This window comes from Crocodylus siamensis, chromosome 2 (assembly GCF_052110815.1).
Source record: "Crocodylus siamensis isolate JL-2025a chromosome 2, ASM5211081v1, whole genome shotgun sequence".
NCBI classification, from domain to species: domain Eukaryota; kingdom Metazoa; phylum Chordata; order Crocodylia; family Crocodylidae; genus Crocodylus; species Crocodylus siamensis.
The window spans coordinates 38,359,587-38,373,446 of NC_143396.1; the positions used below are offsets into that span (position 1 = coordinate 38,359,587).

General features: G+C 41.2%; 1 protein-coding gene across 1 annotated transcript in view; it reads right to left on the minus strand.

The window, feature by feature from the left end:
- Positions 1-13,860, minus strand: part of SEL1L3 (SEL1L family member 3) — a 60,044-nt gene that overhangs the window by 12,422 nt on the left and 33,762 nt on the right. Inside the window, exons 16-20 of the mRNA XM_090035721.1 lie at positions 11,943-12,070; positions 10,670-10,753; positions 6,314-6,404; positions 6,139-6,223; positions 1,929-2,038 (exon numbers count right to left, since the gene is read on the minus strand). Of these exons, the coding sequence (XP_089891847.1) occupies positions 1,929-2,038; positions 6,139-6,223; positions 6,314-6,404; positions 10,670-10,753; positions 11,943-12,070 (498 nt within the window). The remainder of the gene's footprint in view (positions 1-1,928; positions 2,039-6,138; positions 6,224-6,313; positions 6,405-10,669; positions 10,754-11,942; positions 12,071-13,860) is intronic.

Consider the following 13,860-nt stretch of genomic DNA (forward strand, 5'->3'; position numbering starts at 1 on the left):
AACCCTTCTGAATTCAGTGCAAATTGCAACTGTGCACCTGAAAGCCATTTAGCTTTGGCCACAAGCTTACCATTACATCTACTCAGGCAGATCTCTGATTTCAATGCACACTGCAGAGGCACAAAGGTCAGCTCATGTGGAAGCAATTGCAGCTTTGGTTTTTCTTTCACATTTTCACTATTAGTTACTACAAGCCTTGGCAACTTGTTCTCAGATCCTCAGTGTGGATCCCAACTCAGGTAGCTCTGCTCAGCTCACGTGTAAGAATTTCTCTGCTGTCAGTGGTACTTCCATGCACTGCATGAGGATAGCAGAGTATCACACCTGAGATCTGCTATGAGGAACTGAGAACAGAATACTCAAAAAACTTCATGGTCTCTGTCAGCCTAAGTGTCCTGTCATGTGACTGAGGTTGAAGCCTGCCAGTATCTGTAACCAACAGGACAGAAGGGAATGGCAAGGCTAACTTCACATCTGGCCATCCTGTGGTAAATTACTGAATGCCTTTGATAATGTGTCCTGGAACATCTTGGCAGTATATGATGATGCATAAACTGAAGTTTTTGTGATTTGTGAATTCATTTCAAAGAAAAATCTGTTGAATTCAAGGAAAATACCCCCCTATTATTAATAGTAATAATATGTATAGGTACTGCAACAGTACCTAAGGGCTCCTATACATGTGCAGGAAGCCTGCTTGGATGCACTGTAATTCCAGCGCATCAGAGAAAACTCAATTAATTGAGTCTGCTGGAGTGCAGAAATGAACATGCTCCAGCAGCCTCCAGTGTCATGTGTATCAGCATCCCCATGCTGAAAAATGGTGGCGGGGTGCTTTAAACTCACTGATTGTTCAACAAGCTCTAATTAAAAGCACCCCGCCACCATTTTTCAGCATGGGGATGCTGATACACATGATTCTCCAGGTGCTTTTAATTACCACAGCTCTCAGAGCTGCACTAATTAAAGCATCTCCCCACAAAGCACATGTATAAATGCCCAAAGGTTCCCAATCAGGACTGTTATTACAAAACTGGCTGGAGACTTCCTTGCAGTCCCTCAAGGAGAAAAAACAACTTTTTCTCTGGCAGATCTGGCTACAGGCTTGATTGTAGTTATATAGAATGCATCTTCCCTGCCACAGAAAAGATTGGTATCTTCATCATTAGCTCTTAAAATATCACCATCGTCTTAGCATTTCTTTATTGTAAAACAGCAAACCCTACATCAAGGGTAGGCAAGTTTTTGGGCAGAGTGACAAAAACACCTGCAAGCTTGACTTGTAAGATGTTGATGTGCTAGGGGCGGATGGTGGAAGAGGTGTGAAGGGCCTGACCTTTGTTGTGGCAGCACAGCCCCAGCCTCTTTCCTGCTGTCCGCCCTGAGGTGTACCTGCACCTGCCACCAGCAACAAGCCAGACTGGGGCTCTGCAGTCTCAGTGCAGCCACTTGCAGCCTCCTGGCTGCCTGCAGCAGCTGACCTGGGCTCTGGGCAGTCCCTCTCACCCATCAAGGAGCCTAGGCTGTTTGCAGCACCCAGCGGAGAGGCTGCAAGCAGCTGCACTAGGTTCTGTAGAGCCCTGGCCTGGCTTGTTGCTGGTGGCAGATGCATGTGTGCAGAGGCAGACAGCAGGGAAGGGGCCAGGGCTGCACTGCCACAACAAGGATCAGGCCCCCCACTGCTCTCCAACTCAAGGTGCGCATGCCAGTGAAAATGCCCTCACGTAACATGTTCTAGCAGATATACTGGGGGTTGCCTACCCTTGCTCTAGAATTTGACAATAACTTAAAATAAATTAGAATTTCCATTTTATTGGCTGTATGTGAGTAATCAAGCAGAGTAACTGGTTCCTTAGGTACTCATAGTTAATTCTAGCACTTGTGCTTCAAGAATGTTTTGGGGTTTTTTTATAACTGCTCTAACATACCTGTGAATCTCCCTCTAGCGCAGCTTGTGCATACATCTGCACTGACAACTCAAGATCTTTGGACTGGTTCTGGTATCCATAGTAATAGAAATCTCCCATCTTCAAATAAGCTGTGGAAGGTAAGATCAGCAGGTCATTAGTATGTGTATCAAGAGAATTATGCTAACAATATATTTGGAAAATCTAATATATTTTCTATTTAATACAAACTGAAGTTGTCTTTCCTTGATTAAGACCATGACCAGCTTTCCATTCCAACCTCAGTTTTTGCTAGAGCTCCACCCCCTGAAAACATATTCTGTCTGAAACATCCCATGGTTATTTTTATGCCCAAGGTGTTTTTGGGATGTCATTTCATAATAGTTTGCCAAGGCATTCTGAAACTATGAGATTAACTAATGAAATATTTTCTGCTCTTGCAAAAATCTTCTAAGAAGTTTGTGCAATGTTTTCTGCAATAATAATAGCTTCCACAATAATAATAAGTTTCAAAATCTTCAGAACCTAGAAACTTCTAATTCTTTTATTTGTTCAGTTTCTCTGAGGACTACTGCCTAATAATTAGGCTTTGCGGGATTTTATTTTTATTGCTAAATGTCGATAAATGTCAATTTCACCTCACATTCACAGACTGACAAAAATATCCCCATTGGTAGTAATCGAAATTCATAAAAAGGGGACGGAAGAAAAGAAAAATCCAGGGCGGGATAAGGAAATCCAGGACACGGGGTGCTGTGCATGTGCGCGCACATACACACATGGTTGCTACTGCAGGTGGGGGGAGCTTGGACAGCTGTTACAGGTGCTGGGAGCCATTCTGGGTGGGGAGGCTAGTCGGATGTCAGCTACTGATGACAGAGCCTGGAGTGGGGGATGCTGCTGCAGGGGCCTGCCACTGAGGGCCAGGGCTGTTGGCAGCCAGGAGCCTGGTGCTGCTGGCCGCTCACTCTGCCTAGATCCCAGGCAAGGATTGGGTGCCAAACTCCAGCTGACCTTGGCCCATGCCCTGCATGCTCAGGACAGAGCACATGGGGGTGCTCCTGATGTCCAGCTACTGCCTGCACACTACCCAGAGGGGCAGGAGGCCATGGAGGTCGAAGGGCTGGGCCACCCCTCCATTGGTACCCATCAGGTGGGGCTCGCCTCCTAAGAGGTTGAGGGGAGGTGCTTCCTGCTCCAAGCAGGGCAACTGCTTCCTCCCAACACAGTACAAGTCTTGGGGAATTCAGTGGCATTTGACAGCCAGAAATCCTCTGATAAGCCTCCCTCCACAGTACAAATGTACTACTAAATGAACAGAATTATTTTAAAGCAGGTGTTCTTTCTTGATTTCTGAATATTCATTTTTTACATTTTGACATGTGATTTATAAAATTTTAACAGTATACTGTCATAACTAAATTGTCTGCCTCCACACTCCTAATTTCACACAATTCTGAAAATTTAAATTGCTAAAAAATAAAATAAATGCTTAATAATAAAAACCTATTTTAGCCATCGAAACTTATTAAAAAAAATGAAATTCTGGCAAACCTACTAATAATCTTTTGGGGGAACTCTGAGCCTGTTCTAATTACTAGCCTTGATCATTTGTACAGACTTCAAGTAATTCTGTTCTACTAGGTGCTTATTTGTGTCCATAAACATGGTACCTGGACTTTACCCTGAAGTACACAGTTGTGGTGTCCTGACAGAGAGATTTTTTTTAAGGTAGTTGTTCAAGACTATCCCCAAACCCAGGGAAGCTGCGTTACTAAACTTCTCTTCAGAGGCGGGTGATCATGGATCTCTCTTGTTTAGCATCTGACAAAGTAGACTGTAGCCTATGAAAGCTCTCTGAACAAGTTAGTCTATAAGGTGCTACTCTGTCCTACCTTCTGCGTAACTTCAGACTACCATGGCTCACTACCTCCTCCTTCTACCTTCAATATTCAAGGAATGGTCTGGCAGAGGATGTCTGGTCCAAGGGTGATTGAGCAATCCATGATGTATCATTACTATATCCTGTTCTGAAGAGTTCAGGGTTTATAAATGCCAATGAACTCAGGCTACAGCATTTATAAGCTCTACCACCCCCAGTTTATAATTTTTTAGTGGGCATGATCCTGAAACTTTGCAGTTAATGGGATTTTAAGCCACTGGCTTCAATCAGATAGGATCAAAACCTACACTGCATACAAAGCCTCTTTGTTTTTCAAACTTTAGTTTGAAAGATTGAACAGTCTGCAGCCCTGAGCAGGGGTGAAATCATGGCTCCCCTAACATAAAAGGTGTTTTGTCACTGAATTTAGCAGGACCAGGATTTCACACTATCAGTCTGATAAACTTCAGAAGATTCACTAACATAAAGGTGGCATCAGTGAATCCAATAAGACTGGTCAGCCAAATAATACTTACAAGCTGTTACTTGTAAGCCATTGTAAAAACCTTCAGTTTGTAGACTCCAGAATCTCTCTGGACTGAGCTGGTTTTAGGCTCAGCAATTCAGTTTTGATTCCAGTATGGTGGTGGTTTCTGTTTCACTTGGATAGCTTTATATCACTTTCTTGTATACCATCCATAAAAGCCACAAAATTGTGTCTTGGGGAATACACAGCAATTTAATTAATGAATAAAGTTTTCATAGACATCTAAATAACTTAGAAATCTTCACTGAAGTCAGACATAGAATTTAAGGCCAGAAAGGACAATTAGATCATTTAGCTTGACTGCCTGTACAGCACAGGTCATTCGTCCAGTAGTATGGTGCTTAATACAGTTATGTTTGATAATAGCATATCTTCCAGTAAAACACTAAGTATTCATTTAAAGATACAGGAGATGGATAATCCGATCCCCCACACTGTTAAGAAACAGTACTTTACTATATTAAGGATTTTATACTAAATGAAAGAACCTTTGATATTTGGGGTGAAACTTTGGGAACACCTAGCTTAGACCCTTGCATGTTTAAGTCCTTTTTGAAATTGAGACTTAAGTGCTGTTATCCAGGACCTACAAAACAGGTGAGTCCTAGAAAACTGCATTAAGGTACAATGAATACTGTAGATACGTTTATAGGTAGAAATTCATTAAGGTACAATGAATACTGCAGATGCATTTGTTTTGCTATATTTCTACTGGAACATGACGATTCTTAAATGGAATTTTGAACAGGCAAGAATTTCTCACTGAAAAGTTGAACTAGAAAAGGATAATCTACATTTGTCTAGGCCCCAGAACCATGGAAGGACAAAGGCAGGCAGCTACAAGTCACGACACCTACAAAAAGCTGGGACTCATGCGCCACTCTTCTTTCTTCTTGAATCTGTTCACTGATATAAATATTTCACTGTAGATATTAAGTTATATTCACTGTAGGTATTAAGTTATTGAATATCTCACTGTAGATATTAAGTTATTACCTTCTGTTATGGATCATGCCCCCTTCAGGAGGACTCCTGAAGAAGCAGCTCTGTTCAGTCTCCCTCTCTTCAAGAAGTCCTTGATGCCAACCCTGACGTGGCTTCTTGAGGGGCCAGCACCTGACTTTGCGGCCCCGGCTCTTCTCTGTCCCTGGTTTCCCCAGAGATCCATAACCCCCCTACCTCATAGAGCTCCTTCTTTTCGGTCAGCTCCCAGAAGGGGGAATATTTTCTTCCTCAGGGGAGAACATGAGATAGTCGGCTTCCCAAACAGCTCAGCCGACTGACTGCTTGTTTCCAAATGAGCAGTCCTTATTGTGTCACTGCAGGTCCCTCTGTCCTTCCTCAGACTCCACTCTGTCATCCTGGGGACCGTTCCTTTCTCTCTACTCCTTCTTCCTACTCCCTCTGCCCTTTCTCTCCCAGAACAGCACTCTTTCTCCCTCCCAAGCAGTAAACCACACTCTGCAACAGTTACGAAAGTATACTGTTAACCCAAGGACTAACACTCACCTTTTCAAATGAAGCATAATGTTATGGGGAACTGATCAGAGAACAAGCTCTGGCCTGCTGCCAGACCCAGACCGCCATTTCCTCCTGGGGTGAAAACGGCATATAGCTCTCCTACTTATGAAAGTATTTACAGCAACTATTTACATTAAAGCAGACTCACACTCGGCCCCCCTAAAAGTGTCCCCCCCCCAGAACTGCAAGCTAGAAATCAGCCAAATAGCCTCTTTGTTACCAAATATAAAAACTAGATACCTATTACAATCTGATTTAACAAAAAGATTTAGTATACGTACCAAATGAGGGAGCATTGACTTGAAAAACAGAGAAATTATAGTATCTCCAAACACAATCAGTAGCTAAGTATTTTCTTGCTAGTTCCTGAAAAGAAAAATGAGTTGATCCATTTATATTTGCATGGGTTACTACTATCAATGTTTTAAAGGGTCATTGTATTGTGTATTTACTTACCGGTCTCTCTTCACAGATATGTGCTAAATTTGTCTGTGACACTTCAAAACCGGACTCGGCTGCTAAAACATAATATAACAGAGCTTCGTGCCTAAATTTTATGACAGAAATAGAAAAAACAAACTGAAATAACAATAATTTTAGTTCGTTACAACCTCTAAATAAAATGACATCCATTTGAAAAGCAGAATTTGTGAGCAAGGGTTGGAAATTTAGGGCTAGTTAATACATGCAACAGCTACATCTACTGGCCACATTCAATATAACACATCACAATTTGGTCCAGAGTGGTTTCAGCATCTTCTTTTCTGCTCTGAAGTAGAATCAGCTTCCTGTGAACTTCTGCTCTTTCAAAGTATGAAATTGTTTAGTGCCTAAGATTGAGATATACCATTAAGTGAAGCAGTGCATCCAGTTCCAACTAGCATTTAAAAAAAAAACCTCTTAGAAATAATATATAAAGAAATTTCCCTTCCAACTCCACAACTCCAATACATAAAAAGTAGGCAAGTGATACTGCATTTACCAAACATTACCCCAAGCCCAGGGCTCATAGGTACTCATGCAATACCAATAATAAAAGCTAATGAGATGTTTCTCAGTGATGAGAAACGCTGGTGATTCTGCACTATGGCAACAGCTTCTGTTTTTATTTCTCCTTCATTGCATTACAAACCTCAAGAATTTAAAAATCATGAGTCAAGCCCCCAAAAATCATGAGATAGGCTTAAAATGATTAAGCATAATAAATAAAAATAAAATAAAATTAGAGATTCTTTTTATCTGCCTTCTGGTTTTAGAGTATCCAGGAATCACTTTTAAAAAGCTTTTTCCTGAACCCCTGAAGGCTAAAGACATCTTTCAGTGAAAGCTGTGATTCTCATATATGCTTAGGACTTCAGTGGCAGTAGCTCAAGTAAATAAATGTCTAATATAACTATAAGAGTTAGCAGCACTGCCTAACAGCTGCTCCCTACAACATTAATCTTCCTGTGTTCCAGATGACGGATTGTCCCTGCTCTACCAGCAGGTTTTTTGTGGCTTGACAGTGGCCCATAGATTAGTTCAAAACTTTCAGTATATGCAATGTTTTTTGGAAAGCAAATCATTCCATTAAGGTCAGGGTTCAACAGGTCCAGCAGCAAGCTGTAACAAACACTTTTACTACTGTTAATTATGTGTATTACAGTGGCATTATGACTCCTTGTCATGCACCAACCATTGCGCTAGAACTGTAAGCACAGAACAGAAAGAGAGTTTGACTTGCCCCAGTAAGTTTACAATGTAAGACAAGGGACAACAGGTGAAAACAGAGGTGAGCACAAGTAAACAGAGACCGTTCTGCTCAATACGAGAGACTGTAGTCATAACTGGGCAGCCTTGCTGGGTTTTTGTAGCCACCGCTCCCTAACCTTTGTAGCAATATCAGCACTGAAAATTTCCACAAACTGAAGTTTCCACCACCATCAGAATGATCAACAATGATCACTGCAAGCAGAATAATCAGTTATGTACAACACTACAACTACAATTTATTTGCATCTCAGTTCTAAGCATTTACAGGTGACCTTATTGGAGAAACCAGATCTCTGCTGCTAGCTGAAGAGGGGCTGATATTTTAGGACTTTAACTGCATCCTCAGCTATACACACACATTAGGATGGATCTCACTGGGAGGTAGCATAGGTGTATCTGAGAAGACAACTTAGCCAGGACAGTGTATTTTACAGAGGCTTCTTTCTAGTCTAGTAAGACCAAAGCAAGGTATTGTTTAAAGTAAATGGTCAGGGTTTAATGCAGTGCAGGGTTTAAAGCATGCCTCATCTTAGCAGAATGTATTTAATCTTCCCTGAAGCCCAATCTAAATTCTGACCGCCTTCAGACCTAAATCTCCTAGGAAAATTTTAGACAAGCAAAACAGTGTTGACTAGAAAACACACGCAAAAGACGGAATGACACGAAACATGACACTTTTGCTGCTGGTTCTTCCACAGATTCTTTCTGACACTATGCTGACGCAGCATATTTGTTGTTTTCAGTAATATATTTTACAAACTTTCCTGAATTCTAGAATGACTATGGTTCAGATCGATCTGGATATTTTGAAAATACATGTGCCAAACAAATCCATGTGGACTGTGTAAGTGTTTATTTTGAAATCACAAATTGTGTTTGGGAAAAAGGAGAAAGTGTCACAGTTAAACTGCAGGAGTACCATAAATTAGGAGTGCTCAAACCTCTGACCCACAGGCCAAATAGATTTTGGGTAAATCTATACGTGTGCCTTGGAATATAGCTTGCAGGACTCCCCACAGGTCAGAAAATTTGGTGGAGGGGGAACAGTGGCTGTTGATGCCACTACGCTCCCCGCTGCCAAAATCCCAAGCACTGTACAACAGATCAGAGCCAGGCCACATCCTCTTCCTTCTGCTGGGCTAGGTTAGAGCCAAATCATACCTCCTTCCTCTCACAGGGCTGGGCCATGCCCCCCTGCCCTGTATGGCTAGTTCAGAGCTGGGTCATGACCCAGAGATGGGCTACATCTCCTCCTCATCCCCTCTTCCCCTCAGAGCCAGGCCATGCCCCCTTTGCCTGTGTGGCTGGAGATGGGGCCCCACTGTGCATGCCCTAGGTGCTGGATTGGTCCACTGGCCAGCCTCAGCCCACGGAGGGACTGGGTACTGCTCATCCAGCCCTGTAGACAAAAATGTTGGAAACTACTGTCCGAAAGCCATCTAAAACCATCAGGGCAACATTTGGCTTTTTGACATAAGGTAAACTATTGTGGGATGAAATCATAGGATCTGTATAAGGTCAGTGCAATGTAGCATAGAGGCACCCTGCTTCTCAGGTATCTAATGCACTGCAGTCTGCTGTATATACATACTTTAGGTCTCATAGCAAGTCAAGGGCTGCTACTTTAAGAAAAACGATTTACTGTATTTTTGAACATGTTCCCAACAGACTTCCCTTAAACAGGCATTTTGATTAAATTGTGTTTGTTTATTACAGTTTTTGGAGGATGAAGGGGATTGTAACACCTTTGCAAAACAAACTTTGGGTAAATCTACATATGTGCCTTACTGTGGAGTTGACTAATTAGCTGCTCAGTAAACCATCACCATGTATAAATGTGGTGCTATTAGGCCACAGGAAACTAATTAACTCTACTGTAGGATAGTATTGCCTGACACAAGTACTATCCTATGGCAGAGCTATTTAGTACACTGCAACGCACATGCGAACCGTAATTGGGGCTGGCTGGGGCACGAGATTGCTATAGTGTGAGGGGCTGCCTTCCAGCTAGCCCCACACTGGAGCACCTTTGTGCCCCAGCCAACCCCTCCACAGCATACTGAGCCAGGGAGCTCCTCCAGGCTGGTAGGCTGACCCCTGAGCTCCCTGCCAGCTGCGGCTGTGTCACCCTGGCTCAATGTGTTGTGGTCCTGGGTGCATGTGTAAATGCTGCATCTGGGAACAATAAACTCTACTGTGAACTGCACTGGAGTTTATTCAGGTACATTAATAGCTTGTGTAGATGCGCCCGTTGTTTTCCTATGCGTTCGTATAGTGACTAGCATAATGGAGTCCAAATTCCGACTGATCTACAAGCATATCTGTAGAGATAGCAATTGTTCATATTGTTTTGTGCACACAAGTTTGACATCAAACAATTGTGTTGTACAAGTACATACAGTCTATTGGGTAGTTAGACATTATAGCTCAGCTTATATCTGCATTTCACCTAATTATTCTAGTGCTGATGAATACCCAGTGCAGTGTCTCAAGGATACTAGGACATGGAGGAAAGCTAACTGGCTTTCCATATAAGACTGAGATGATGCTGGCAGGCTGGGGGAAACAAATAGTGCTGGTTTTGAATCAACATTTGTGACTGTATGAATGAATGTACAAGTGTGTATATGTGCATGCACACAGCCTGGGGTTTGTACTGGATTCCCATTGCAAGTGTCCCAAACTTAGAGTCCCTTAAAGCAGAGTTTACATAAGACTGAAATATCTAATATAAATTATAACATTTTTTATAACATAGAGATGATCTAAACACATGTGATTGTACTTGGTCTGCACTTCAGTGATAACCAACCTTTCTGTATGGATCTGGTTTGGGGTATATTTATTCTCTTGTCTAGGAGACTCCATGGGTAAAACCAGGACCCCGTTAAAGTTAATGGAAGTTTTGTTATTAACTTCACTGGGGTCATGATTTCATTCTGTGTGTGTGTGGGTATGGCGAGCAGGTGTTAAATTATTTTGCCATCCTAGTTAATATAAACAAATCACATTCATAAAAATGTAAAATGAGTGTGCAGAGAATATATAAAACAAGCTTACCATGACAGATCCAGATAGGCATTGAGAGCTTTTCTGATTACATGACCTAAGTAGCCATTCTTTTCTGCAATATGTTTTGCCCAGCTGTTAAAGACAATAAATGAACACACACACTTTAAAACACCATGGCACAGTGCTGTTTCCCCTCAAGGTGATGAGAGTTTTGTCACTGACTTCACTGGGTACAGAAACAGCCTTCTTGTCATGAAAGGCACACAATGTTATTTCCACTGTACACTGAATTCTTGATCTCCTATGAGTGTTCTTAATGCAATATTTTATTTTTGGCATGTTTTTGTATGGAAATGTATACAAAACACCAAAACAAAACTGCACATCAAATTCCTTTCATTAAGAGGTAGATTGAGAATTTATCTTTATATGGGTATAAGAGGAAGGGAGCCAAATTTATACCAATTCATATAGTTTTAAGTTTAAAATTGGCCATTAATTCATCTTGCCTAATTTCTTTCATAAAGAATGCTATAAAATTTCATCCAGTTATACAGGAATTACTTTTGGTTGAATGAGATTATCCTGCTCAATGGATTTCTCACTGATATAAGTGGAAATTCCCTGCACTAATCCAGGATATTTCACAGATTTCATAGAGATTTGGGCTGGAAGGGACCCTGGAGGATCATCGAGCTCAGCCCCCTACCCCAGGGGCAGGAAGTCAGCAGGGATCATAGGATCCCAGCAAGATAAGCATCCAAACGTGTCTTGAAGGTGTTCAAAGTGTGTGCTTGAACTGCCTCCGGTGGCAGTCTAGTTCAGATATTTTTTTCTGTAAGGATTACTTTCTGTTTTTGGAGAAAAAGATTAAGTTATTGCAAAGGGTCCCCAGTGTCTCTTGTCATGAAAAATACAGGTTCCATCTCTCTCTCTCTCCTTTTTTTTTTTTTTTTTTACAAATGGTGAATTCGCTCTGTAAACTTCTATACCCTTTGACAAAGAAGCACAAGTGAACTGAATATACATGATTCCAAAAAATCTTCACATCAAACAAAAGTCTTGTAAGATATCTGCAGATTGACTTTCAGAGATATTAAACACCTGCAAAATCTAGAGGTTATTGCCAATGCTCAACTCCACTGAAAGCCAAAGCTGAATTATATTGTGGATATTAGTTATTATACAGATAATCAAGCAGACCTAATTTTTCAAAGGAAGAAAATTACTCTATAATAATCCACATTTCTTAGGCTGAAGGCTCAAGATATTGCCACAACTGAAATAATCTTTTTCCAACCTGAAATGAAATTTCCCTTACATTACAGCTCTTTCAGGATCTCTAGGAAAGTCTTCCATATTTCCTGTGATGTAATACAGAGAGCATCGTAAGGTACCTTCTATATGTCCACCGTGGGCCGCTTTATAGAAGTACTGAGCAGCTCGTGTCTGCAAAAAAAACCAAGGAAAAAATAGTAACCTCTTTGGAACATTCTGGGAAATTGCTACATCCATGATGATTCATTTTAAAAAAACGGCAACCTGGTTAATGAAGCAAGACAGTTTAATCAATTCTCATGTGCACAAAAGAAATCAGTTTCTTTCTTCCACAATCTTCATGGTTTAAGCTGGAAAAGTTCTTTATAGTTGAAACGGCAGTACTATATTGAATATCAGGTAGAGAAATGTGTAAGCACACATCCAACCCCAGTTAGTGTTCAGCATGGCTTTGCTGACACTGCCAAAATAGAACCAATAATTTACCACAAGTGAAAAAAGCATTTCTACCCTCTTGTTGTCCAGACTTAGGTCAGGATGAAATGATGCAGTGGTAAAAGCATTGTAAGAACAGGCCCACAGTTCCCAAGCTTGTGAAACTAGTTTTTATAAGGTGATACAGGCCCAACAGGACAGGCCAGAACTGTGGAGGTGAGTGAGACAGTATCCAGTTCTCACCACCAGAAATTTGATATTGGAACGGGAACTGGAGTGAAGTGACAGCAGCACATCACTCTGTGAATTACTCCAGGAACTTCTAATCAACAACCTCAAAAAGAGTCTTGGGGCCAGATTCTACTCCACCGATTAGGCGCATACGTGGAATTCTATTCCCCTATGCTCCAGTCCCTGAAAAACTACTAATACAAATGAAGTACGTGTGGGCAGCATCCTCCTCTTTGTCACTTTTTGTGACTCGGCCTTAAGGGTCAGATGATGATATGTGACAAAAAGTTGATACGTGAATGGATCTTTAGGGTCTCAAGCAGGGTAGATCAGAATTACATTTAGGCATCTAAGTCTAATTAGACCTCTAATGGGTGGAGTAGAATCTGGCCGAAAGTGGGTTTTTTTGAGGGGTCCTGAATCTTGGAATTTACTTTTTTATTTGATCCAACAGAACCTGTTATGGTTAACCTTAAAGGGGTCACAGAAGAGCTCCTCTCATTTCCTGGGCTTTCAGTGAATGAAAGACCGTAGAGGGTTTTTTGTGAGGAGCTGCTGTTACACTGAAAATGTATTCTTATGGACAGTCCATTATACACTATGCATTTGTGTACCCTGAGTAGTAGAAGTATACTTGACCACCACTTGTGGGATAGCATTAGCTACTATGGGTGGCGAGCAAGCTCACTGGTAGGGGCACTAGACACTCTTGAACTCAAAGGCCATATTACTCAGCCTCCTTTGAAAACACATGGGGACATTAGGCATGAGATTTTCTAGCTTTTATCTTAGCATGCCTACTTCTAAATGGCAGGTTTCATCATAAATTTTGCAGCATTTTTAGAAGGGTACCTACAGGAAGCATACCCAACATATTTTAGTCTTCTGTTAGGAATACAACAATTTTTCTTAATAAATCTAAAATGAAATCAATTGGCCCTAGCTTAGAAAGGCTAAAATGAAATTAAGTCAGAAGGATATAATATAAGTTCAGACCAAATCCTGAAAGGGAAATTTAAGTTAAGAGCCTGGCTTGAAGGAGATTTTTCATCCCAATGACCTGTTTTTACCAAAGCTACAATGTGAGGATAGTGTAACTGCTGAAATATCCTGGTGTAGAATCTGCACTGAGTTGTACTTTATCCCATGAAAAATACCTTTGAAGTCAATGACAAAAACCTATTCTAGCATAATCTCCACTTCAAGATTCAAGAAGGTATAATATCCAACTATTTAAAAAATGTTCCCTTGCTTATTTGTATGACACATTTCATAGAAATGGTGTTTTACCTGTA